The following is a 27,212-nucleotide window of genomic DNA, read 5'->3' as shown; positions in this document are numbered from 1 at the left end:
CAGTAAGTGGTAAACCATAATAAGTAATAAAATAGAACAATTATAACAATAGCAGTGCCGGGCACAGTGGCTCACGCCTGTAATCCCAGCACTTTGGGAGGCTGAGGCGGGTGGATCACGAGGTCAAGAGATCGAGACCATCCTGGTCAACATGGTGAAACCCCGTCTCTACTAAAAATACAAAAAATTAGCTGGGCATGGTGGCTCGTGCCTGTAATCCCAGCTACTCAGTAGGCTGAGGCAGGAGAATTGCCTGAACCCAGGAGGCAGAGGTTGTGGTGAGCCGAGATCGCGCCATTGCACTCCAGCCTGGGTAACAGGAGCGAAACTCCGTCTCAAAACAAACAAACAAACAAACAATAGCAGTGATGCGAATGTGGTCTCTCTCTCACAAGAAGGTATTTGAATGTTTTCACACTGCAGTTGACAGCAGGTAATTGAAACTGCAAAGCGTGGGAAGCAGGGCTGCTGCATATGAAAAGGCATGACCAGACCGGAAGCCTTCTGCTGCAGCTGCATGTCCTGTCTCCTCCTTCAGACTGAGAACCTGTAGATTGATTTTAACTAAATCTATTTTATTTTACTAACAAAAAAATGTATATATCTGTTGTGTATGACATGGTGTTTTGAAGTATGTATTCACTGTGGAATGGCTCGGCTGACCTAATTAATAGCTGCATTACTTCACATACTTGTTACTTTTTTGTGGTGAGAACACTTAAAATCTACTGTCAGTGATTTTCTTTTTCTTTTCTTTTTTTCTTTTTTCTTTTTCTTTTATTTTTTTTTGAGTCGGAGTTTCGCTCTTGTTACCCAGGCTGGAGTGCAATGGCGCGATCTCGGCTCACCGCAACTTCCGCCTCCTGGGTTCAGGCAATTCTCCTGCCTTAGCCTCCTGAGTTGCTGGGATTACAGGCACGCGCCACCATGCCCAGCTAATTTTTTGTATTTTTAGTAGAGACGGGGTTTCACCATGTTGACCAGGATGGTCTCGATCTCTTGACCTCGTGATCCACCCGCCTTGGCCTCCCAAAGTGTTGGGATTACAGGCATGAGCCACCTTTTTTCTTTTTTTTGAGACAGAGTCTTGCTCTGTCGCCAGGCGCCAGGCTGGAGTGCAGTGGCACAATCTTGGTTCACTGCAACCTCCTCCTCCCGGGTTCAAGCAATTCTCCTGCCTCAGTCTCCAGAGTAGCTGAGACTACAGGTGCACGCCACCACGCCCAGCTAATTTTTGTATTTTTAGTAGAGACGGGGTTTCACCCTGTTGGCCAGGATGATCTCAATCTCTTGACCTTGTGATCTGCCCGCCTTGGCCTCCCAAAGTGCTGGGATTACAGGCGTGAGCCACCGCGCCGGGCCTATTTTCTTTTTCTTTTCTTTTCTTCTTTTTTTTTTTGAGACAGAGTCTCAATCTGTTGCCTAGGCTGGGGTGCAGTGGCATGATCTTGGCTCACTGCAACCTCCACCTCGTGGGTTCAGGAGATTCTCCTGCCTTAGCCTCTTGAGTAGCTGGGATTACCCCAACACGCCCGGCTAATTTTTGTATTTTAGTAGATACAGGGTTTCACTATGTTGGCCAGGCAGGTCTCAAACTCCTGACCTCAGGTGATCCACTCGCCTTGGCCTCCCAAAGTGCTGGGATTACAGGTGTGAGCCACTGCACCTGGCCTCTCTCAGTGATTTTCTAAATGCAATATATTGTTATTAGGGGACTGTAGATTCAGGGACAGTTTGATTTCTGGTGCTGGGAAAAAACTAAGATGTTATCTTAGGAGACGTTTTAAAAATTAGTAATTAATTAATTAATTATATTTTGAGATGGGGTCTTGCTAGGCTGCCCAACCTTGGTGTTGAACTTCTGGGCTTAAGCTCAGGGCACTTCTGAAGAACAAGAACTGGGTCTGGGGTCACCTGCTAGGCCGAAACTTCCTAGGGTCAGATGTTAAACAGGGAAGGCATGAGAAGCGGGGAGGCTGGGTCTAAGGGTCCACGGTCTCACAGTGCCCCAGGCTGACAGTGAGGTACAAGGCTGGCGGCCCTCTGACCATCCCAGCCCCATAGGAACAGTTCAGTTCTGCCCTTCCGGCCCCCTCCCCCCAGCCCACTCTCCCCCAGCTCCTGGGGTTTGGTCCCAGGCTTGCCTCAGGCAGTCCTGCCCCTGACACCCTGAGGAGCTCATCTTCCTGGGCTGAGGGACCAGCTTTTCTAGGCTTGGGAGAAGTTTTCTCTGTTCCCTAGAGTTTTCTTCTCTACTTGGGCTTTTTCACATAAACCCTTTTCCCCAGCAGCCATGATAGCGGGATGGCCGGCCCCTCTCCTCTCCCCAACTCCAACTGTCAGTGGAGAGGAGGAAGAATTTCTGCCTGGCCTACCACCCAGGCTGACCACCAGTGGCCTATGCGTCCCCAAACAGTCTGAGCAAGAGGCTCAGGTCCTGTACTTAGGGAGCATCCAGTCTGATGGAAGAGTCACTGCCTACACCCTTAAGGAGTACTCAGCATGATGGAGGACATAGCACCTTCCCTGAGGGGAGGCCCTAGCCTGCGGGAGGCATAGAAGCAGGGCCCCAGGAGTGCCTACCTGGGGCGGGCTGCATGCTGGTGGCTAGCTCAGTGCTTGACAGTTGAAGGTTCTGGTGGGAGGGGGAGAAGAAACCCTCCCCCCAGAACTCTCTCATTGCAGTGGATTCCTAGGCCAGCAGCCCGTTTAACAGCTGCCTTCCCACTTTCTCCTTCTCGGTAACCCAGCCCCTTCCCCAGCTGAGGGTCACGCTTTAGGGACAGATGACCCAGCATCCCCACGGTGGGCAGCCTCCACCTGGCTGTCCTCACTGTATCATTGTCATCCCATCAGGGTAGGTCCCAGGCCCTTTCTTTCAGCCCAAGGTTTCCAGGAAGGGTTTGTCCCTGACATAGCAACCTGACATTTACAACCTGACCTTGGGCCTTTTCATTCCCAAAACCCCTTCTCACTGACATGACACTTTCCCTGTGTTGCTGTCTTCACACGGCACCCTCCTCTGTGTCTCTTCTTTTTACAAGGACACCAGTCATATGGGGCTATGGGCCCAGGCATTCAGCATGACCTCATCTTCATTTAGCGAAGTACATCCGCAACCCCACTATGTCCACATGAGGTCACATTCTGAGGTACTGAGAGCCAGGACTTCAACATGCCTTTTTGGGGGACGATTCCACCTGCAGCACCCTCCTTGCGGGACCCCAGTCTGGCATGGTTAGGCCACTTGTCTGACCTTATGTCCTGCCTCTCCACCGGAAAGGGGGAATGCTTTGAGCTAAGAATTCTGCTCCGGAGTGCATGATGGCTGAGGACAGGGATGGTCAAGGTCATCGCAGTGCCCCTCAGCCCTGCCTGGTGCTAATCTGGCACAGAACAGGTGCGAGAGCACCCGATGGGAGCACAGAACCTTGTTCCAGCCTCTGACACTGGAGCTGACCTTGGGCAAGGCTCCCTCCTTCCCCTTTTCTGGGACTCAATCTCCTTATCTATAAGAATATTAATTACAGTTTATTCAGTTGTTATGTGCCAAACACTGGGCTAAGAACTTCCCACTTATTTAATCCATAAAACAGCTCGAGGACATGACATCCCTAGTCTCATTTTACAGATGAGGAAAGTGAGGTTGTTAAGTGGTCAAGCCAGGATTTGAACCAGTAACTTCAGCTCTTATCCTATCTTCTGCTGCCCCCAGCTGTGAAAGGAGGAAGCGGACTTTGGGGATCCTGTGGTCTCCCCTGCTCACTCTGATTCCATGACTGCACCCCTCGGATCTCTCTGCTGTGATCTGCCTGGATGTGAGCTCTGTGACAAGGTGCCAGGGGCAGGGTGCAGGTGGGCACAGGTGTTCCTCTCTATGATAGCCTCCCACCCTGGGAAGGGCTGTCCTCAGGACCCTTGCTCTGCGTACTACTTGGGCATTATCTGGAGTTTCACATCTGGAAGTGCTGGAACCTGGTTTTCAACTTCAGGCCCTGCCAGGATACCCTACAGGAAAGGGAAGGCATGCCGGGCAGGTGAGGAACGAGGGGGTCTCGGCTAACTAGAGGTGGGGGCTGAGGTCTGTCCAGCCCATGCTGTGCAGACAAGGGGGCTTCCCAGGCAAATAGCAGTGGTGTGCCTGCCCATCCATACAGAAAACAGGCTTTGGGAGCACCAGGAAGCTTTCACACAACTAAGGCACTCCTTCCCATGCCAATTTCTGCCCAACCACCAGCAGGAACTCTGCTCCCTTGGCCCCAAGACTCTGGGGACTTTACCTGAGAGTTCGTGTTTCACGACACTGCAGATCTGACATATAAATGGAGGCTGGGCCAGGACCAACACCTCAACTTTCACCTCAGTCACTGGCCCATCCTCCACTCACAGCCAGCAACCATGAACACTGCCCCTCCAAGCTGTTTGCCGCAGCTCTCTGCAGCCTGCAGATGGACCTTGGGCACTCTTTGCTCCAGCTCCTTGCTGGCACCTGGGCAATCTTTATCTGGGTTGTGTTTGCTGTTCCTGCTGTTGGTGGCTTTTTGCTGAACTTTGTGGAACCTGGCTCTTCTCCTTCCTCCCCCTCCCCCTCCTCCTCCTCCTCTGAGGTCTCTTTTCTTCCCTCTGGGAGTTCCTTTTCTTTCCTCTTCTTCAGGGTTGCAAAGCGATTTAGTGACAGAATAAGGACTGGAATGCAGGCCTCCTGGCTCTCGCCATACACGCAGCACACACCATGTGTACACGTATGTGAGTGTGGACCACATGGCCCTGTGGGCCTTTGCAGGGTGGGCTACAGCAGTCACAGGACCTTTCTCCCAAGAAGGTGAAAAAAAAATTTTTTGGGGAACAGGGTCTTGCTCTGTCATCTAGGCTGGAATGCAGTGGCACAATCTTGGCTCGCTGCAGTCTCCGCCTCCCAGGTTCAAGTGATTCTCATGCCTCGGCCTCCCAAGTAGCTGAGATTACAGGCGTGTAGCATCATGTCCATCTAATTTCTGTATTTTTGTAGAGACAGGGTTTCTCCATGTTGGCCAGGCTGGTCTCAAACGCCTCACCTCAGGTGATCTGCCCACTTTGGCCTCCCAAAAGTGCTGGGATTACAGGCGTGAGCCACGACGCCTGAAGGGAAGGCGAATTTGAGTTGGGTCTTGGAGAATGGGTAAGATTTGACTGGCGGGTGGGAGGGGGCTTCTCAGCAAGGAGCTCAGGCCCTCCTGGGGAAGGGACAGATGGGCTGGGGCCAGGCTTGTTTTGAGGTGCTCAGAAGGGCCTTCTTCCTGGCCCAGCATGGACCCTGTGGCTTTGCACAACCTTTTCTCTTTGATTTCTGTCCCATGTGTGTTGCTCAGGGACTCAGGGGAAGGATCAGAGCGGGTGGGGCTGGTGTGGTGGCCACCTGGGCACAGGGGCCCTTCCTGCATCTGAGATACCCCTGAAGTTTCTCCCTGGTCCCACTCTCTCATCTCCCTGACACGGAAATGAGACTCTGAACAAGTCCCCTGCCCAGCATCACACAGGGACCTCAAACAGGCCCTCCAGACAGGAGGGTGGGGAGGCCCAGCCCAGATGCCCAGGGCAGCACAAGTCAGACACCTGCCTCAGAGCTTTTCTCTTTGTTTTTATTTTAAAGGAAAAAAAAAAAAAAACAAAAAAAAAAACAAACAGTGCAAAAACCCATTTTCCAGTGTCAGCCTTGCCCACCCCCACCCCCAGGCCACCTCAGCTCTAAGCCTGACTCTTCCTCCCACTCAGCACCCCCTCCCCTCTCATGCATCCCCTAGGGGCTGGAGGCTCCACCTCCCTGGAGGGCAGGATCCCAGGAGGAACTGTAGGGAGGAAGGAACCCGGGAGACAGCCCCTGATCCACCTGCCTCCCCAGGTCTCCAGCCATGGCACCAGGTACTCCTCTCAGTTCTCATTAACCCTTTCCTGGTCATGCTACTAGCTGGGGAGGGGTGGGGGTACTGATCTGGGGGAACTCCCTCTTTGCCTCTTTGCCCCGGGGCCGGCTCGGGGCTCTCCTTACTGAGGTTGGGGGGCTCCCTCCCTCCCTCCATCATGGGGGAGAGCGGTGAAATCCCCAGGTTTAAATACCTTAATGAAAGCAGGGGCTTGGGAGGAAGGGGCTTTAGATCTAATAAATTATTAGCGTTTTAGTGTCCGTGGGAGTGGGGGTGGGGTGGGGCAGGATGCGGCCTCCAGGGCCCTCCCTCCCCTTACTGGTGAATCTCATTCTCTATGAGGCTGTCCTCGCAAGACTGGAAGTCTGTGTCCGTGAGGCCGTCAGGCGGCATCAGCAACTCCTCATCTTGGGATGAGGATGATGGGGGCTCGTCTCCTGAGCTCCCAGGAGCCCCATCCCCATCCCCGTCCACCTCTGAGTCCTGCAGCACCTGAGCGATGTATTTCTGAAGGGGGAGAGGAATTGGGGGTAAAGTGAACAGCTGCCCCTCATGGATGGAGGGAACACCAGGGCCTGTAGGACAGCAGAGTGGGCAGGGCCCTGGGGGTGGAGGTGGCCCTCCAGGGAGACCAGTTTTCTCCCCACCCATGGGGTCTGGAACAGGTTTCCCTTTCTGCAGGACTAAGGGGACATCCGGCTTTGAGGCAGAATCTGTCAGAGGCCCCTCCCAACCCTTAGGGGCACTCACCGCAGATTTGGGGACAGCAGCAGCAGTGGAGGCCCGTCCATTGCTTCTGGGGTCCACAGTATCTGTCTCCGTGTGCTCAATCTTGAAGGGTCCAGAATGAGTCAGGGAGTGGGGGCATGTCCTCAGCCCTGATCAAGGCCCCACGCCCACTTGGCTCTGTTGGTGCTGCCCTCAGCCCTTGCCAGCCCTGGGGGCCCTCTGCATCCCCTTGAGCTCCTGCCCACAGCCATCCCCCTTCCACCCTTGCCCCACACCTTGTAGTTGTGGGCACTGAGGTATTTGAAGTGTCCAAAGCAGACGTGGCAGAGACAGATGACGATGGTGATGACCAGGACCACAAATGTGAACATAGACGTGGGAGCTAGGAACCCTGGTGTTGGGGGCAAAGAATGGGGTTGCTATCTCTCCTGTGGTCCCCCTGGGCCTCTCTGTCCCAGCTTCTGATACCCTCTGAATGCAATCCTCACTCTTCTAGGTGCTACACCCTTACCCCCGCCTCTCCCAGGCTCCTTGCCTGCCACCCCCTGCCATGCGGCTCCTCCTGTGACCTGCTCTGCCTGGATTCTGGCTGGAATCCCCTCTGCTCACCCCCCGTTCCCTAGGTGGGCATCCCTCACCCGTGCGCATGGTGGAAAAGAAGAGCAGCCAGAAGAGGCAAAGGATGGGCGCAGCCACCACCTGGTTCACAGCCCCCGAGTGGATCTTCTTGTCCAGCTTGGCCGGCAGGTAGGCGTAGTAGAGATTGTACCTGTCTACCAGGTGCTTCAGCAGCATGTACATTAGCCCTAAGGGAAGCCACATGGGCCCTGACCTCGGAACCAGTGCCACCGGACCTTTGTGTCTCTGTCTCAGGTTCTTCTGGTCCTGAGGCTGCAAAGGGTTGATCCCTCCTCCTGCCCAGGCCCCAGGACATTACAGTGTCCTGTGCCCCAGCATGATCTCAGAACTCCTGCCCGGGCCCCAGGACCGGACAGTGTCCCACGCCCCAGCATGACCACAGAACTTCACTTTCCTCCAGTTCAACTCCTTCATTCTGCACACCTTATTAGGAATTCTACTATTGGAAATCTAGTCATTTGGATCAACAAGTGTCTTCTTAAAATCTGTATTAGTTATCTCTATCCCTGTCCCTAAACAGATGAGTATAAATTAAGGGACAAGTTCTATTCTATTCTCCTGGAGGCTGAGGGATAGGGAGTTTCTAATGAGGACGAGGAAGTTAGTTTGGGAAGTTGGAGCCTTCAATAACCAGGAAGGGTTGGTTAAGGAGTTAGGATGTTATTGGGGAGAAAAGTAGAGGCTACCAGTGGGGGTGATGGTTAAAAAGAAACTTTGCAAAACTTCAGAAAGTGAGACCTGCCCAAGTCACACAGCTCAGATACAGCAGACTATCTCCATGAGTGGTGAGGACCCATCCCACCCTGGAATCCAGGTGTTTCCTGAGTTTACAGGGTGGTGTACAAGTGTGTGCATGGATGCCTGTGTGGGCGTGTGTGAACATGTCAGCATATATGTGATATGTGTCCAAGCACATCATGCTGAGTGAAGGCATAGGTCTGTGAGAGTATGGCCATGTTGGGGTGACTTTGCTCAGGGACCGACATGCCAGCTGGGTCTGGCCTGAGCTGATGGCTCTCCCCCTCCTCCCTGCAGACCAGGCCCCAGACTGAGCCAGGGACTGGGCGGGAGCCCCGAGGGGCGGGTCTCCCAGCCGGGCCCTGTCCACTCGGGGTGGCCTGCCTTCCTAGAGTGGAGAGGATAAGGTCCTGGGTCCCCCCGAGCAGGGCCCAGGTCCCGGCGCGGCGGTGCCTACCGAAGGGCACGATGATGGGGCAGGTGATACTGTAGGTCATGACCACCGTGAAGACGCACATCATCCAGGCGTAGGCTGCGCCAAACTGGAACTCGTAGGCCTGATGCTGGGGGGGAGATGGGCAGGAGGATGGCTCAGGGAGGCTGGGACTGACCAGAGGAGCAAGGAAAGAGGGAGGGGGAAGGGGGCCAGGACCTCTGGGGCCGTAAAAAAAGCCATGGGGAATAGGACCTAATGTCTACGGTAGAGCAGGGCAGAGCAGATGGAGAGAGGGGCTATGGCTGAGAGGACGGTCAGGGTGGATGCAGTTGCAGTGACAGGGCATGGAGAGGGGCCTTCAAGGGGTCGGGACCTGGCAGGTAGGGGAAAGAGTTGGGTGGACTTGGGAGTGGGATGCCCAGAGCCCTCTTGTTGAATTAAGACAGAGGGATCCTAGTGCTAGGGACCCAGACCTCCCCAACTCCCATCATAGAATGCTACTGTCAGAACTGGCAGGGGTCTTCAGGGTTACCTATGTCCACCCATGGCAGAATACGAAGGCCCCAGAAATGGGAAGGGGATGGTCTGGAGCCACCGTAAGTTAACTGGACTCCCCAAGTCTCAGCCCTCCTGTGCCCCCCAACCCTAGCGCAATGGCTGCTGTTTCTTGTTGGGCCACCAGGGGGCGCTGTGCGGGCCGCTGCTGCCCCAGGCGGCCGTACCCGCTTCACGTTGCGCCTCTCGGCGGCCGAGCGCGCCAGGCAGAGCCGGATCATGTACATGAGCAGGCCTGGGATGCGCAGCAGGTCCATGGCGTTGCCGATAAAGGCTGAGGCAATGACGTAGTTCACGAAGAAGGCGCCGTTGTCGGGCAGGAACACACACCTGCGGGCACCAGGTGCTCCAGCACTGACCCCTGGGGTGACCCGGTGGCTGCCCGCCCACTGCCAGAATTACAGCACCCCACACCTCCACCAACGTGCTTCTTCCACATGGATACCCCCAGCTTAGCCCCCAAAACACCTGTGCCCTGTTCCCCCCAGAGACAGACAGAGTGGCAACAGACACCTCCAAGAACTTGTGCCCCATAAAGACCCATGGAGAGAGTGCTCAAGACCATCTATGGCTACCAGAATGTTCAGGGGAGAACTGCCTAGGATCCCCAAAGACAACCCAGTGAGACCCTCAAAGAACCCAAAGGCTGAGCGCCCGAGGAACACCCAGAAGATTCCCCCACTTACACCATAACTTAACTCGAGTTACCCCTAGAGTGTGAGCCTCAGATACCTCCACAAGCAAGCTTTGAGACCCTCCCCTCAACATCTCTGGGGGAGCCCAGGAACCTCTATCAGTGCCTGAGATGCCCCAAATGTGAGTCAAAGATCACCATAGATGCCCTAGAGCAAGAACCCTAGAGTTTGTGCCTGCAGCCATGGTGCATGACCCCAAAATAGCCTCATAATTCTCAGAGAAGATGCCCATACAGAACTCCGGAGTCACATCTCTGAATAAAAGCCTGAAATTTTAGAGATGTTCTCAAAATTTAGAGAACGTGTCCCACATGAACAACCAAAAGTGTGAGCCCTTTAGCCCCCTACAGATACCCCAGAGTTATAAAGCCAAGGGCCTTCCACAGACACCCAAAAATATGGGCTCTAGAGACCTTCGGGGATACCCCTAGTAGCCTCCAAGACACTCCCTAAGTAGGACCAAGCTGTCACTAGAGATAGCTCCCCAAACCTCCCAATTGAAACTCGAGACGTCCACAGTTAGTCCCACAATATGGGTACAAGACACCCCCCCAGAAACTACCAGAATGTGGGCCCCCAATCCCTAAATATACCTTGAGGGTGATCTTAGCATCCAGACAGGTTACCAGACAGTGAACCTTAACACAGACCCCAGGGACTTCTATCATGTATATACCCAAGACACCTTTGGGGTGACCCCGCCAGACCCTCTTCTTCCCCTTCCAGAGGTTGGAAGCTTTGTCGCACCCTCCCATGGGGCTGGCAGTGTCTCTCAAACATACCCACCCTGCGATCCGGTCTCTTTCCCTAGGGGCCCCAGTCACTCACTCAAACCGAATAGCTGCCTCAGCCAAGAATTTCTTATCAAAGAGCCAGCGGAAGAAGAGGTCCAGGCTGGTGGGAAGCAAAGGAGAGATGGGGTGGGGCTGGAGTGGGGCAGAACACCAGGAGAGGGGAAGTTCCTCCTCTGTGAGCCACTGGGGAGACTCCCAGACATGGGGTGGGTTAAGTCAGGAGGCCTGGGGGTAGCCAGGCTTCCCATCTTGTATCCCTTGCCTTGTAGGGGAGGTAGGAAGCCTGAACTGCTCTCCTCTCCCTGTCCTGCAATCCCCCCACCCTGGCTTCTGTCCCATCCCCCTAAACTCACCTGCTCAGTCCCAGTGAGGGCAGGAGCAGCACCATAAAGATGAGGAAAGTGTAGCACTTGTGCATGGTGGTCCTGTTCTCCCCGGAGCTGGAGGGAGAGGAGCAAGGAATAGGACAGGTCAAGTGAACCCAGGCCCCATACCCCACCCTCCCAAGGTGAGGGTGCTGGACACTAACCCTTCCCTGCCAGCTCTGAGACTGCCCAGAGCCAGGAGCCTGAAGGGCAAAGTGCTGCCAGTGAGGACGGGTCATTGAGGGCAGGCCACAGTGAGGTGTGGTGTGGGTGGAGGCACCTTACCGTGTCCAGTGGGCTTCAAAGAAGGCTGAGTAGTAGACAATGGTGGGAAGCAGGGCCGAGAAGCACCACAGCAGCAGGGTGGGGAAGAACTGGGTGATGATGGGATTCTGCAGCAGGGCACAGGGGGGTGTCAAGCAGGGGAGTCTAGGGGGCCCAGGTGGATTTGCTTATGTGCCTCCTCCCAAGCTGAGCCCTGGGCCCCGCAACTCTAAGGGATCCCATGCTGGAAGTCTAGAACATCTGGAGGGCTGGGGTGAGGGTGGGGGCCAGGGCCACATGTATAACCCCAGGGTGAATAATACTGACAGTCAGCATTTGCTGAACACCTACTATGTGCTAAGCACTGCTGATGTACTTTCCATTTGACAGATAAGTAAACTGGAGCAAAAAGAGATTCAATAGCTTCCCTAGGTAGCAAGTCGTGGGGTCAGGATTCGAAATGTGCAGTCTAGGTCTTATCTATTATGCTATTATCACTCCTAGTGATTTGCAAACTGTTCTTCTTCAAACTCTGAGGTTCCAAAGAGGTGTGCTCTGTGCCCGGCAGGAAGGGTGAGCGGAGGCTAGGCAGACGTGCACATCACCCTACTGTCATCGGAGCAGCCCTGCTTTTCCACGTTGGCTTTCACGCTGACAAAGAGATCAGAATCCAGATCTAAAAGCCACTGATCTAGTTGAACCCTTCTGTTATTTCAGTTAGAAAGACTAAAGGGTGAGGAAAGGGGACTTCTCTGAGATCAGGACTAAATCCAGGCTCTCTCTTCCCTGGGTGTTTCTCTAGGGCAGGCGTCCCCAAACTGCGGCCCCCTGAGGCCATTTATCCGGCCCCCGCCACACTTTAGGAAGGGGCACCTCTTTCACTGGTGGTCAGTGAGAGGAGCACAGTATGTGGCGGCACCACAAAGCGCTGCGTCGCTCACATACAGTACTACTTCCGGTGACGCGGGATGCACGCCTCACGGCTCCAGAAGCGCGTCATATGACGCACATCCAGTCTGCAGCTGCGGCCCCCACATCACCGGAAGCAGTGTGAAATAACAGCAGAAGTAGGAAGAAAGGCAAAGCACTATAACCATTACTACACAGTACAATGGTCCCCATACTCCCCCAAATGTACGACAACATAATGGCCCCTATAACCTCCCTTTGCCCAAAAGTCTCCCCCAACATTACTACACACCGTGTTTCCCCTATTATAAGACCCTGTCTTATATTAATTTTACCCCCAAAAGACGGGGGCTGTCTTATTTTTAGGAGGTGTCTTATAATAGGGGAAACATGCAGCAGTGGGCTTCCCATAGAAGAGGCCCACCGCTGCTGCAGATGTCCAGGACGCTGTATACACAGTGTCACAGGCTGATCACCGCCATCCCTGTATACAGCACTGGAGGCGGTGCTGGGCCTGTGACACTGTATACCGCTGTCTGGGATAGTGGAGGCAGCAGGGCTGGCTGTGAAGGGTGTCACACCTTGCATAGTCCGGCCCTCCAACGGTCTGAGGGACAGTGAACTGGCCCCCTGTGTAAAAAGTTTGGGGACCCCTGCTCTAGGGGTTGCAAACCTGAGGGTGGCCTCTCTGAGGGGGAAGGTGGCAGGGAGCCCAAGGGAAGTACACACAGAGGTTTCTGGGAGCTGGTTGGTGGCACAGAGCTGGAACAAGCAGAACGGGCTGGGCTGGGCAGAAGGAAAAGGGATCAGGACCTGTGTGTTGTAATCCAGTGTGGAAAGTGACAGGGGCATGGGGACTCACGTTGAGGTACTCCACAGGCTTGGTGACATTGAACTTGTCCATGGTGGTGATGATGATGGCTGGAGTGGTGAGGAAGAAGAGGAGGATGAAGAGGACAACGTTGATGACCAGGCAGCGCAGCCACCAGATGAAGCCTCGGATGGAGAGGTGCTCCCTGGAAAGGTGGGGGGCGGTCACTCGGGGGCCAAGGGCAGGATTGGCCCCCAGTGACACCAAGACAATCCCTCTCCTTCCGCTACCTACTGAGCCCACTCCAGGCCCCAGAAAGCCTGCCCTGCCACCTGTCTGCTCACCAGTAGATGTTCTGGGGGTCAGGGGCGTAGGACACATTCCAGTTGGAGATGTGCAGGGACTCGCTGCAGGATGAGGGGCGTGGCTCCCCGCGGCAGGTGCAGCCCTGGCACTTACACACGTTGAAGTCCTTCAGGATGCTAGAAAGATGGGCACTGGTTACCACACACCTAGCCGGTGGCCACATTGTTGGCAGAGGACCAGGAGCACTGGGGTCTAGGACCCCTGGCAGGCTGCTCAGGGATGAGGGCCGGGTTGGGGACTCACATGGCGGTGATGGTCTCATTGTGGAAGGTGACAAAGGCCATGCCAAGAGGCTTCTCATTCACCTTCTCCTTCTCCCGCTTGTAGTCTTCCTTCAGCTTCTGCTCTAGCTTTGTGTAGTACTCAATGGCCTCCACCTGTGTGGGAGGGTGAGGGACAGGGCCTCGAGTTGGAGAGCCAGGCTGCTGCCTGCATATCCAGCCCACACTGACTTGAGGCTTCCTACAAGCCAGGCACTGCTCCTCTAAGCACTTTTTTTTTTTTTTTTTTTTTTGAGACAGGGTCTCACTCTGATGTCCTGGCTGGAGTTCAGTGGTGGAATCTCAGCTCACTGCAGCCTCAACCTCCCAATGAAAAGTGTCCCTCTCACCTCAGCCTCCCAAGTAGCTGGGACTACAGGTATGTACCACCATGCCTGGTTAATTTTTGTATTTTTGTAGAGATCAGGATTTTCCATGTTGCCCAGGCAGGTCTCAAACTTACTGGCTCAAGTGATCTGCATGCCTCAGCCTCACCAAGTGCTGGGATTACAGGCATGCACCACAGCACCCGGCACCTCTAAACTTTTTTACATGTATTACTCACTTTATCCTCACAACACTCTCATTAGGTAGGAACATTAACGCCATGAGGAAACTAGGGTGCCAAGCAGTAAGCAACTTGTTCAAAGCCCCAGAGTCAGTGGGTACAGTACAACATTGTCTTTTTTGTTGACATCTTCTAATTTGAGGTTTGAAGACCCAGGGACAACAGACAAACCCAACAGTGGGAACTGAGGCTTCAAGGACTCCACGAATGGGGGGACTCAATGAAGGCAGCGTTGCAGCCTTGCCTCCCTAGAACCCACCCAGCTCCTCCCAGACCCAACAGCCAGCCCGTGTCGGACCTGCTCACAGCCTCGCACCACGCAGCAGCAGAGGTGGCCGCAGGGCTTGGGGTTGATCATGGTGGGCACATTCTCCTTGCTCTGGAGGTTTGTGAAATACAGCTTTCCCCGCTCGGCCTTCTTCCTGTGGGACCCAGGTGCCTGGTCACTTACCATGCATCTGGGGCTGGGGCTGGCTCAGCTTGGGGGTCATCTAGCTCACTCCCCAAGGACAGGGGCTGTTTTGTTCTTGAATTTGTTTAGGACATATGCTTCAGATGTGGCCACATTCCAAGGTCTCCCCACCCATCCCTAGAGGGCCAGAAGTTCATTCCTGCAGGCTGGCCTATATTTCTCACACTGTAGGCAAAGAAGGGCATGTCCTCAGATGCAGTGGGGACCATGGCCCCCTCCCCCCCCCCACCCCCCGCTTCCACTCACAACAAACTCTAATCTCCAGGCCTTGCTCTTTCCAGAGCTGAATTAACCAGCACTCCAAGTTGAATTAAAATCAAATGCCCTAGGAAAAATCTCAAGGGGAGCCTGTGTTGTAGTCAAGATGTCCTCCATAATGGCAGGGGGCCCTTGGTGTCACCCTCCCCTGCACCCAGCCCCTTACCTCTCTGCATCGAGGAACATGAGGCGAGCCACGTTGTAACACGGGCGGGCTTCAAGAACTGTGCAGTTGGGGTAGGCCTCCCTGAAACACAGTCCATGTATCATCTTGTGCAGGGGCTCCACCCACCTGCCCCTGCTTTTCATCCATGACCCCATCACCTTCAAGAAACAGCTCCAGGCAGACATGGTGGCTCATGCCTGTAATCTCAGCACTTTGGGAGGCCAAGGCAGGCACATCACCTGAGGTCAGGAGTTCAAAACCAGCCTGGCTAAGATGGTGAAACCCTGACTCTAATAAAAATACAAAAATTAGCTGGGCATGGTGGCACATGCCTGTAGGTCCCAGCTACTCAGGAGGCAGAGGCAGGAGAATTGCTTGAACCTGGGAGGCGGAGCTTACAGTGAGCCAAGATTGCACCACTGCACTCCAGCCTGGGAGACAGAGCAAGACTACATCTGAAAACAAAACAAACAAAAAAAACACATGTCCAATTCAAGCTGCCTTTTTCTTAGTCTACAAAACTCAGAGTTCCCTAAGAATAAAGCTTTGAGTTCCTCCTCATGCTTATCTGAATAGGAAAGTGGGAGCAGAAGGTCTGAGGACTGTGTGAGTGCAGGCTAGGCTGGTGGACCAGGATGTGTGGGACACACTGCATACAGCTAGGGAAGCCAGGGCTATGGTCTGATTCTTGCCCAGGACTGTGACCTTAGGTTGAGAGAAACTGTGTCTAGTCATAGGCTATATTTCCTTAACCTTGTTTCCAGAAGACACGGTCACAGTCTTAACACTTAGCCTTGACCACAGACTGACCCCAACCAACCCACAGCCCAGTCTACAAAATGACCTCTAACTCTGGCCCAAGACAGACAAGAGATTGATCCTGACCCTTGACCAGGGTGAGACTGACCTCCAACCCTGGCCAAAGACTGACCCTTAAGCCCACCCCAAATTTACCTGTAACCCAGACCCAAGACTGACCCCCTAACCCTGACCCAAGATTCATCTCTACCTTGACTTCAGACTGACCAGAGATAAACTGTCTCACTAGTACCTGCTACCTGGCAGGGCCTGAGGAATGCTTGCTGAGTGAAGGAATAATTCAGTTTGTTTTAATATTTTGAGATGGGGTCTTGTTGTGATACCCAGCTGGTCTTGAATCCCGGGTTCAAGTGATTCTTCTGCCTCAGCTTCCCAAAGTACTGGAAAGTTTCTTTTTGTTTTTTTTTTGAGATAAAGTCTCACTCTGTTGCCCAGGCTAGAATACAGTGGTGTGCTCGACTCACTGTAACCTTCACTTCCCGGGTTCTAGTGATTCTTGTGCTGTAGCCTCCTGAGGAGCTGGGATCATAGGTGTGCACCACCACACCTGGCTAATTTTTTTTTTTTTTTTTTTTTTTTTTGTATTTTTAGTATGGGGTTTCACCATGTTGGCCAGGCTGGTCTCAAACTCCTGACCTCAGGTGATCGGTCCACCTTGGCCTCCCAAAGTGCTGAGATTACAGGTGTGAGCCACTGTGCCCGGCCTAATAGATTTTTTCTTTTAAGATGGAGTCCTGCTCTGTCGCTCAGGCTGGAGGGCAGCAGTGTGATCTCAGCTCACTACAACCTCCACCTCCTGGGTGCAAGTGATTCTCCTGTCTCAGCCTCCTTAGTAGCTGGGATTGCAGGCACGTGCGACCATGCCTGGCTAATTTTCATATTTTTAGTAGATGTGGGGTTGGTTTCACCATCTTGGCCAGGCTAGTTTTGGAATCCTGACTTTGTGATCCACCCGCCTCAGCCTCCCAAAGTGCTGGGACTACAGGTGTGAGCCACTGCACCCAGCCAGTAGTTCATTTTAAAATTTGATCACGCACTGTTCTTTGATCCTAATCCTTAATCTAGACTGAGTCCCCATCTTTTTATATTTTATTAAAATTTTTAGGCTGACCACAGTGGCTTATGCCTATAATCCCAGCACTTTGAGAGGCTGAGGCAGGAAGATTGCTTGAGGCCAGGAGTTCATGACCAGCCTAGGCAACATAGTGAGACCCCATCTCTAAAAAAAGAAAAAAAAAATTAGCCAGGTGTGGTGATTAGTGCCTGTAGTCCCAGCTACTTGGGAGTCTGAGGCAGGAGGATCAATTGAGCCCAGGAAGTCAAGGCTGCGGTGAGCTGTGATCACATCACTGTATAGCAGCACTCCAGCCAGGGAGACAGAGTGAGACTGTATCTCAAAAAAAAAAAAAAAAAATTTTTTTTCATGAAGGACCACCAAGTACTGAATGCATGAGTTACTGTTCTAAAGCACTAAGATAGACCTCATAAACCCATGAGAATTTGGAAGCTTAAATCTGGGATAGGGTTCTTGAAATGCACTTCCCAGGAAGCTAAAGACCTTTCCTCCAATACTGTTCCTCAAACCATTTTAGGTTTCCCCTTTGGAAGGGTGAGCGCTCATTCTCACTAGACTAATCTCTAATCCTCTAAATCCAACCACACAATCCCCTTGATTTGCACACAAGATATCCCCTAATTTTGCGGAGGCAATCTTCCAATCCAGAAGGACCACAGACTTGGACCACAAGCCCTGCCTAATACTGACAGTGAGCTCAAGGGTTGTCTCTTATTCCTCACCATGTACCCAGCCCTGTCCCAACAGCTTGCATATAATAGGTGTTCAATACACATGTGCTGAATGAGCAAATCAATGAAATGGCTACTCCATAATGCTCATCCTAGTAATCCAAAAAAACTCCAGTTAAGAGTCTCCCTTACCCCTGGTTATAGGTGGACCTCTCTTAAACAAAACTACAGACCAACCCTGAAACACAACTAGGATCTTGAGCATCCCAAGGGCACTGATCATGTCTGGTTCTATTCTGTCTCCCAGGCATGAAGCACATAGTAGGTGTACAATAAATGTGGGGTAAATGAATAGACGGTTGACTAGTAGGGTTCCCTCTCTCACTGCACTCAGGTCTCTCTCCAAATGCCACCCTGTCAGAGTCCTTCCCTGTCCACCCCATCAGAAATAGCAACCCTTCCCGACCCCTCTTGCCCTGCCCACTTTCCTGCTGTGGTTTCCCTGCTGTGGTTTTCTTCTTAGCACCTACCCCTATTTGACACAGTTCATTTGTTCACTGTCTGCCCCTCCCCACGAAAAGGTAAGCAAATGAGGACAGGTCTTCTGCTGTTTATTGCTATACCCCCAGCTCTTCTCCATGTAGACGCATAGCAGGTGCTCACTAGACATTTGTATCAAAAAAAAAAAAAAATCTCAATACAGGATGACAACTGATTCCAACTGTATGCTAATATTAAGATGTCATCTAATTCATTGTTACAAAAGATGATATGAGAAGGAAAAAAAAAGATGTCACCTAATTCTGAGTACACACTGTTCGTAATCCTGCCCCAGAGTGCCCTTTAATGCTGATGACAGCTTGAACCCCAGATAGGACCCCAAATAGTTCTCTCATACTGACCAAGAATGATCTATTTTAACTGCTGTTTTATAACCTGTATGAGGGCAGGGACTTGTTTCTAATTTATTTGTGCCTGACACATAGAAGGTCATCAATAATTGCATATAGTATGAATGACTATCCATCTACTGATGCTGATCACAAAGCAGTCCTTAATCTAACAGAGGCTCTGGAATCTGACCCTGACCAGATAGATGCTCACTCTCAATTCTGCCCAAACATTGTCTCTGATTGGATCACACACTGGCCTGACCCAGGACAATGAGGAAACTCTCTGATTCTGGCCAACTGACAGATCTGGACCTCAGATTAAACCCTGATTCTTTTCTTTCTTTTTTGAGACAAGATCTCGCCCTATTACCCAGGCTGGAGTACAGTGGCGCAATCACAGTTCACTACAGCTTTAGCATCTTGGGCTCAAGCCATCTTCCTACCTCAGTTGTCTGAGTAGCTGGCACTATTGGTGCACGCTACCATGCCTGGCTAATCTTTATATTTTTTGTAGAGATGGGGTTTCGACATGTTGTCCAGGCTAGTCTTGAACTCCCGGGCTCAAGCAATCTTCCCAAGGGGATTAAAGGCAGGAGCCACCAAACCTGGCCTAAACCTTGATTCTGATGGTGGACTGAGCCCAAATCTCAACCTTAGTCTGGGCCATGCTCCAGACCACCACTGTCCCTTATCATGACCACTGGCCAGCTCCTGATTCAGACCACAGAATGACCTCAGAGCAATCTCTGATCAGATCCTGGACTAGCTCCTAAAGCTGATCTCCATACTATGAACCCCGTGAGAAAATCAATGATCTTTTTTTCTTTTTCTTTTTTTTTTTTTTGAGATGGAGTCTTACTCTGTCAATGAAGCTGGAGTGCAGTGGCATAATCTCGGCTCACTGCAACTGCCACCTCCCGGGTTCAAGTTATTCTTCTACCTCAGCCTCCTGAGTAGCTGGGACTACAGGCATGTGCCACCACACCCTGCTAATTTTTCTATTTTTAGTTGAGATGGGGTTTCACCATATTGGCCAGCCTGGTCTTGAACTCCTGACCTCTTGATCTGCCCACTTTGGCCTTCCAAAGTGCTGGGATTACAGGCATGAGCCACTACACCCAGCCCTCAATGATCTTGTATTATTATTATTTTTTTTTTGAGACAGTCTCACATTGTCGCCTGGGCTGGACTGCAGTGGTGCTATCTTGGCTCACTGTAACCTCTGGCTCCTGGGTTCAAGTGATTCTCCTGCTTCAGCCTCCCAAGTAGCTGATATTACAAGCACCTACTACCATGCTTGGCTAATTTTTTTAATTTTTAGTAGAGACGGGGTATTACCCTGTTGGCCAAGCTGGTCTTGAACTCCTGACCTTGTGATTTGCTTGCTTTGGCCTCCTAAAGGGCTGGGATTACAGGCGTGAGCCACCACAAAATTATTTTTAAGACATGGGGTCTCACTCTGCTGACCAGGCTAGTCTCAAACTCCTGGTCTCAAGCAATCCTCCCATCTCAGCTTCCCAAAGTGTTGGGATTACAGGTGTGAGCCACTGTGCATGGCTTCTTCTATTTTTTAATTTTTGAAACATTTGAATAGGGTCTTGCTCTGATTTACCCAGGCTGGAGTGCAGTGGTGCAAACATGGCTCACTGCAGCCTCAATCTCCTGAATTTAAGCGATCCTCCACCTCAGCCTCCCAACTAGCTGGGACTACAGGCGCATGCCAATATACCTGGCTAAGTTTGTATTTTTGGGTAGAGACAGGATCTTTTTTTCTTCTTTTCCTTTTTTCTTTTTTATAGATGGGAGTCATTCAGTTAAACTCTGCCACTTTCATCTGCATTTTCTTTTTTTCTTTTCTTTTTTTTTTTTGAGACAGGTTTGTTCTTGTTGCCCAGGTTGGAGTTCAATGGCAGATCTCGGCTCACTACAACCTCTGCCTCCCGGGTTCAAGTGATTCTCTTGTCTCAGCCTCCCAAGTAGCTGGGATTACAGGTGCATGCCACCACACCTGGCTAATTTTTCTACTTTTAGTAGAGACTAGGTTTCATCATATTGGTCAGACTGGTCTCGAATTTCTGACCTCAGGTGATCCACCTGCCTCGGCCTCCCAAAATGCTGGGATTACAGGCATGAGTCACCATGCCTGGCACGAGACAGGGTCTTACTATGTTGCCCAGGAAAGTCTTCAACTTCTGGGCTCAAATCCGCCCACCTTGGCCTCCCAAAGTGCTGGGATTACAGGCATGAGCCACCATGCCTGGACTTACTCATTTTTTACAGTCCCAAAGCCCACCACAGTAACATGACTAACAGCATTGGAGAAAGTTTGCTGCATCAACAGATGAATGTGTGAGAGCAGCCCTAATCCTGTGGAATAGAGATTGTCCCTACATCCCTACACACCCCCATGGAAGGGCCCTTCACTCTGATTCCCCACCCCATGAGCTGCGCCCCAAGGTGCATCCCTAGCCATGGGGTGACCAGGTGAGTTCCCTCTTTGCCTCGTAGCACCACATCCCTTTTCTCTATTTTCTGGCCACTGGGCAGTCCTGGAGGTCTGCTCTTCCCACCCTAAGACATGGTTCCAGAGCTAAAAAAGCCTCAAAAAATACACAGTTCAAGTTCTCTTGGACTCCTTGGAAACCATTGGAAACTAAGGAGCTTCTCCCTGTCATGTCTGCACACAAACTCCAGAATGCTGCTTATAACTTTGAAGAAGGTATGTACTCCGGTGAACCCTAGGTCAACAACCTATGACCCAGCCCAAGCCAGGAGGAGGTTGGGAGACAAGGGGGTTTGAATGACTCCCTCTTCAAATATTTACCCCATTTCTCCTATTCTTAAAGGGGCCTATCACCCAGCCCAAGTGCTAAACCACCCTGGAATCGGACATTTCTTCCTGGGTCTAATCTCCATCCCACCCACAGCAGAGCTCCAGGTTAGGGTATAAGGATATCCTTGGAGTTCAAAGGCAGAGAAGACTCTACTGCAGGGCTTGAGCCTGGGGGGCTTACTCACTCAAAATGCTTCTTGATCTTTTCTGACTCTGCATATTTGGAGATTCCATTGATGAAGAGGGTCCGCTTCACCTGGGTGACAGGGGAGTGGGTTTGCCTTCTGAGGCTTGATCCCAGTGGAGCCAGAGGATGTGGGGGGTGGGGGGCACTGGAGAAGGAGGCTTTGTTTTGGGGGGTAGAGAAGTAGGTGAGCAGAGAGGAACAGATGGGTGGGAGGAGGCCTAAAGGATAAGTCAGGTCCTAGGGAAAGCAGGGGAGTGTTTCTAATAGAAATCAGGCAGTGAGTCTAACAGAAGAGTCACGTAGTCCTGTGCACTTTGAGGCTTATAGAGGCAGACGAAGCGGGTACTACTTTCAGATCCTTAGATCCCGAGGACCCAGTACAGTGGGTGGCATGGAGTAGGTGTCCGGTTCTGGCTTGGTGAGTGAATGTAGAAGGGGAAGGAATATTACTATCCTAATATCAACCACAGCTATTTCCCCAAGTGCCAGGCACAGCACCAGCACTTCTGCGTATTCCCCACAACCTTGGGAGAGGTACTGTTGTTATCCCATTTTACAAATGAGGAAATTGTGGCTTAGGAGGTTATGTAACTTGTAGTATGGGAGCTCCTGAGCGGCTGTGCCAGCATTCAAACCCAGCTGACACCTCTCGGGGCTGAGACAAGAGAGGCCTGCAGGGAAGGGAAGGGAGAGGCTGGGGGCGGGGCAGGACCGGGGCTCTGCTCCACGCACCAGATCGTCCTCCTTGTAGCGCATCTTGGAGGTGTGTCTACGCATGCTGTAGACGGTGAGCAGCAGATACAGGAAGGCGAAGGAGGTGTGCAGCCATAGCAGGTTGTTCCTGGGAGGAGCAGAAAGGATACATGGAAGACGCTGGGGCTTTTACACTGACACCCCAGCCTGCCAGTGTCAAACCCTTGATACAGATAGGGCCCTCTATTGCCACCAGCTTTCTGGCACTGACTCCTCACAAGGCAGGCCCACATCCCACATCCCCTAGACCCCAAGATTCTTCCATTCCAATGAAAATGTCCCTGACAGGTCATCTCTTTATGCCCTACCCGCTGGCCACAGTGTTTCCAACTGCCCCAGCTGACCCTCCCTGGTTCCTGAGATTTCACTCTCCTCTTCTGCCATCCTTAGGGGATCCTCAGCAGGCATTTCCCTCTTCTGTCTCCAACCCAAGCCCTCAGGGACCCACAGCCATTCCTGTAGCCTCTGATCCCAACACAGCCACCTTTCCTCCCTGCCTCAAGTCATGGCCCAGACTCTGGTTGTAGACCATGGTGTGGCCAACCAGCTTCGAACCTTACCCTGATTTCAAGTTGGCAATAGTGGTTCTCCCAAAGCTGTAGGCATTGTTCTCTGGGGGGGGGTGGGAAGAGAAAGAGGATGATGGTGGGGTCAGAGCACATCCCCTCCAGCCCCATCCTTTCTCCACCCCAGCCATCCTGGCCCTCACTGACCCAGCAGGTCCCCTGAGAAGTTGACAGGCAGCACGATGCCTACGGAGAGGACGCCCACAACCACCAGCAGCCCGATGATGTGCCGCTGGAAGGACAGGTAGTGCACGGCGTCGCCCCCACATTTGTCCCGGATCTCATCATCCCTGCAGCCATACGGAGTGGACAGAGGAGTTAGGTTAGGACCAGGGCGAGGAGGGGGCTGCAACTTGCCTGCCCTGACCCCAACCCCAGCTGATCTGGCAGTACTATAGGGTTGAAATAGGACTTCTCAGACCCCTACTTTCTGTGAGAGAGGGGAGTGAAAAAAAAAAAAGGAGAAATGCATGGAGAAGGAGAGGGATGAAGGGAGAGGGCTGGAAGGAAAGAGGTAAAAGAAGGAAGAGACTCCAGAGAGTGGAAGGGGAAGAAAAGAATGAGGAATGCAGAGAAAAGGGAAAGAAAAAGAAGAGTATCTGAGGAGGGAGGAAGAGGAGCGAGGAGGAGGAGTGGTGAAAGAAAGAGGCAGAAGTGAAGGAAGATGGGAGGAGGGGCAGCAGCACATGGGTGTGGCTGAGACTGGCGCAGTGAAGCGCGGAACCCTTGGGGGAGGCCTGAGGGAGTGGGAGGTGGCAGTGCTAACCTGTCCCGGCTTCCTGACTTTCTCAGCGCTCACTGCCTGCCTGCTGGACTCTGGCTGGATCTCCTGAGTTCTGCCTGCTGGACACGGGCTCTGCCTGCTGCTGGCTGGCTGCTCCCAGCCTACTGTTGCCCCCACCCCCTGGCTGTACAGAGGCTGAGGGGGGGCTCCACCTCTTAAGGTGGGGCAGGGTAGGGAGAGAAGAGGGCAGAGCTGGCCCCCCAGGCAGGGGGACCACAGAGGAGACTGTGGGGTCAAGTGAGTGTTCAGGGGAGAACAGAGGTTGGGGCCCCCAGGGATTGGCCTCCCAGAGCAGGGAGGAGGGTGCTGGGGTGTCGAGGAGCGCTAAGGTCCTGAAAGCTGCTGGCTTCTGAATTTCGTAGGGAGATGCCAGGTTCTGAAGTTTCTGTTTCTCTCTTTCTTTAGAGCTTGAAGATGAGTCCACTTACTTTATCCTGAAGATGGCTGTCAGCCAGGAACAGAAACCCTAGGGGAACAGAGGGCTGTCAGTGGGAGTCCTGAGCCCACCAACCCGAACCTCTCTTCCTAAGGGACAATGTGAGTACCCTCCCCCATGGGAGGACCAAGTCCCATCCACCTTTCTCATAATTACCTCTAGGCACAGCTTCCACACCCCTCACTAAAAAAAAAAAAAAATCCTTATACCCTAGGAACTAGCTTATCCCCAAAAACGGGGAGAGAGAGGGATAGGGAAGGTCTCCGCCCTCAAAGGAAAAAGGCCAACGCTAAACAGGGTTATCAGTGAATCTTCATGTCCAGATCTACAGATTTCTCCAATTTTACCCTGTGGCTATGTGGGCCAGGGTGGGATGGGTGGAGCTTGGGGTTCTAAGGTTAGCAAGGCCTCCAGACCTCCAGCTAATAGGAGTTTACACATGGTTACCAAAAGCAGAGAAGAGGGCCTTGCTGCCTGAATTCCTGCTATTTACTAAAGCCCAGGGTCACTGTGAACAGCAAGATATATCCCCACCTCCAGCCGGGCCGGCAGTTCATGCCTGTAATCCCAACACTTTGGGAGGCCAAGGTGGGCAGATCACCTGAGGTCAGGAGTTCGAGACCAGCCTGGCCAACAGGGTGAAACCCTGTCTCTACTAAAAATACAAAAATCAGCTGGGTGTGGTGCTGCGCACACCTGTAATCCCAGATACTTGGGAAGCTGAGGCAGAAGAATTGCTTGAACCCAGGAGGCAGAAGTTGCAGTAAGCCGAGATTGTGCCACTGCACTCTAGCCTGGGTGACAGAGCAAGATTACATCTCAGGGAAAAATTAAAAAAAGAAAAAAAATCTCCCCCATCCACCCTCCAGGCCTGTAAGGCAGAGAGTGGGGATATTCAGCGGGGCTGGGCAGAGGGCACTCCATCCAGGAGAAGGTCTAGATGTAACACAGGATGGGGGAGAAAGGGCCTTTCAGCCATGATTCAGGACCATGCTACCTGTTGCCAAGATCACCTGAGTCTGGGGGCCATCTGGACCCCTCTGGCTAGTAGGTGTGACAACTTTGCCACCTACCAGTATGAGTCCAACTCAGGAAGCTGACAGCCATCTTCTGCTGGGATTGCTGGAAGAGCTGCCATCCCTAGGACTTGCAGGCTAAGAGGGACTGATCAGGCCACCAAGTGTCTGAGGATTATCATTCTGACTAGGCCCCTCACTCTCATCAAATTAATGATGGAGGGCCAGGCAGGTAACACCTTTGTGTTAGGTCTGACACGAAAGGGGGTCTGGGGTGTGTTAGGAACTGCCATTCATGTGCCTTGTTAAAAGGGACCACTGGCACTCAGCTCCAATCTACAAGCAGGTCAACTGGCCCCACAGAGCCAGGGCCACCCACCTGTAACCTCTGAGCAACCTGACAGATTGTTTGTTTTGCTAGGCGGGGCTGGAGGGCATATTATTATTTCTAAAACCATGACTAAGGAAAAAAGGTGGCCTTAAGATTAATCAGCAGATGTGGGCACAGAACTCTTTGTAGCAAACAAAGTTGGTAATTCATGAATGTTAGAGCTGTGCTAGTTTGGCGGCTGTGACACAGAGGACAGGAGCCAGGAGTGCTGGGCCAGGGGGGTCATCCTGTGGCTCCTTGGATGAATCACTTTCCTTGCTGAGGAGGAGGCCAAACCAGCATTCCTGACTCCAACATCACTGACAGTGAGGGACTTCTCAGCCCATGTGCCCTGGGGGTGCGATGGAGGGCTAAGAAGTTTGGGGGAGAGTACTCACATTGTCCCTTTGGTCAAAGTCAACGGAGCTGGAGACAGAGGTGAGACGCTCATACCGGTCATGGCTGTCGCCGTGCATAGCTGAAGCCACACTGGGGGTGAGGGAGATGAGAGATTAGAGAGCCTGGTGAGTCTGAGCCCCAGGGGATCAGGGCTGAGTGCTCCAGAGCTCCAGGGCTATAGAAGGCATAGGAAGCGCAGAGGCTGAAGCAGGGAGGAGTGACTGCTCTCTACCCTACTTCCTTCAAATATGCCTCTTCCTTTCAGAGGGACTCAGGGTAGCAGTGGAGATGGGCACGGATGCTGGGCAGTGGGGCCTTGAGGGAGGAGGTTATCTTCATCATCACCCTAAGGAGGCTGAAGCAAGAATGCCAAAGGGCCCTGCAGTTCCAGAGTTGACCGCCGGGGGCTGGGGGCAGGCAACAGAGTCAATATTATGCAAAGAGCAATGAGGAGGTGGAGGAAAGGATGGACCAGGAGAACCTGGAAGAGCTGGGGAGACTGTCAGGTCTCCTGAGAGGGACCCTACCCTCCCTCTTCCCTGACCTCAACAGCTTTTGCAACTCCAACTCCAATCCGATAGACAGAGATGACAAAGTGACAAAAAAGTCCAGACGGGGGACTCCTTGGGCAGCCCCCCTCCCAGGCCTCCAGAAGAGATGAGCAGGGAACCCTGGAATATGAAGATCTAGCTGTTAGGGGACAAGAAGCTGCTGGTGACACCCAATCTTGTCTCTGTGTGATTGTGTTGAGGATTTCCTGGAGGACAGCCCTTCTCCTCCAGCCAACAAGGGCTGCAAAGGCAGGGGCACAAAGGGAGGGACTTCTCCCCCGCAGGGAGCCGGAGGGAGAGATGAAGGGGAGGTGAGGCAGAGACAAGCTGGGGAGCCCCCTGCTCTGCAAAGCACACCGCCTGCGTTAATCCGAAACATGAGCCTGCAGAGGAGAAAACTGCAAAGAGAAACCAGCAACTTGGCAGGAAGAGAAGAGAAGCGTGAGAGAAGAAAAGGGAAAGCTGGTTTAGTGGGAATGAGGGGGCTGGTGCCCCACATACTATTCCTGTTCCACTCGGTCCCTCTCCTGTCGCCGAAGCCTGGGGACAGAGAACAGACAGGGTTAGCAGGGGCGGGGGAGAGTCCTTGGGGATGGGTGAGGAACAGAGGCCCAACTTAAGGCCCTTCTGCCCCCATGCCCACGCTGGGACTAGTCCCTTTTCATCCCCCCAGCAAAGGGGAATGAGAGAGGGCTGGCTCCTTCCTATTCCTGAGGAGTGTGGAGCAAGATGTGTGTGTGAAGAGCTGGAGGGAGGGTCCCAGACCCTTACCTGTCTGCATCTGTCACCAAGGCCAGCCGCCCATAGTCCCAGGCCACCTTCCGGAGGATAGAGAATAAGAACAGCAGTGCCTGAGGGAAGAGGGGGCAGTTGGCAGAGGCTGTCCACCTGCTGGACTATGGGGCAGAAGCAGAGGGTCCAAAATCTTGTCTTA

At 52.7% G+C, this 27,212-nt stretch overlaps 1 protein-coding gene across 6 annotated transcripts in view; it reads right to left on the bottom strand.

The window, feature by feature from the left end:
* Positions 1-5,600: 5,600 nt before the first annotated feature.
* Positions 5,601-27,212, bottom strand: part of TMEM63B (transmembrane protein 63B) — a 29,618-nt gene continuing 8,006 nt past the window's right edge. For 5 of the 6 annotated variants that reach the window (XM_074397852.1, XM_074397853.1, XM_010333936.3 and 2 more), the window contains 22 exons: positions 27,050-27,129; positions 26,780-26,818; positions 25,727-25,817; positions 23,935-23,972; positions 22,870-23,012; positions 22,717-22,768; positions 22,136-22,244; positions 21,402-21,472; positions 14,926-15,006; positions 14,328-14,451; positions 13,445-13,578; positions 13,180-13,317; positions 12,887-13,040; positions 11,137-11,243; positions 10,840-10,926; positions 10,521-10,586; positions 9,165-9,327; positions 8,464-8,569; positions 7,268-7,435; positions 6,905-7,020; positions 6,651-6,731; positions 5,601-6,407 (listed from right to left, as the gene is read on the bottom strand). In XM_074397852.1, the coding sequence (XP_074253953.1) occupies positions 6,216-6,407; positions 6,651-6,731; positions 6,905-7,020; positions 7,268-7,435; positions 8,464-8,569; positions 9,165-9,327; positions 10,521-10,586; positions 10,840-10,926; positions 11,137-11,243; positions 12,887-13,040; positions 13,180-13,317; positions 13,445-13,578; positions 14,328-14,451; positions 14,926-15,006; positions 21,402-21,472; positions 22,136-22,244; positions 22,717-22,768; positions 22,870-23,012; positions 23,935-23,972; positions 25,727-25,817; positions 26,780-26,818; positions 27,050-27,129 (2,340 nt within the window). In that variant the 3' untranslated portion in view covers positions 5,601-6,215. The remainder of the gene's footprint in view (positions 6,408-6,650; positions 6,732-6,904; positions 7,021-7,267; positions 7,436-8,463; positions 8,570-9,164; positions 9,328-10,520; positions 10,587-10,839; positions 10,927-11,136; positions 11,244-12,886; positions 13,041-13,179; positions 13,318-13,444; positions 13,579-14,327; positions 14,452-14,925; positions 15,007-21,401; positions 21,473-22,135; positions 22,245-22,716; positions 22,769-22,869; positions 23,013-23,934; positions 23,973-25,726; positions 25,818-26,779; positions 26,819-27,049; positions 27,130-27,212) is intronic. The other variant, XM_010333937.2, reaches the window with a different exon arrangement.

This window comes from Saimiri boliviensis, chromosome 4, assembly GCF_048565385.1.
Source record: "Saimiri boliviensis isolate mSaiBol1 chromosome 4, mSaiBol1.pri, whole genome shotgun sequence".
NCBI lineage: Eukaryota > Metazoa > Chordata > Mammalia > Primates > Cebidae > Saimiri > Saimiri boliviensis.
The sequence above is the reverse complement of the archived record's forward strand: the minus strand, read 5'-3'. Positions and strand labels throughout refer to the sequence as shown.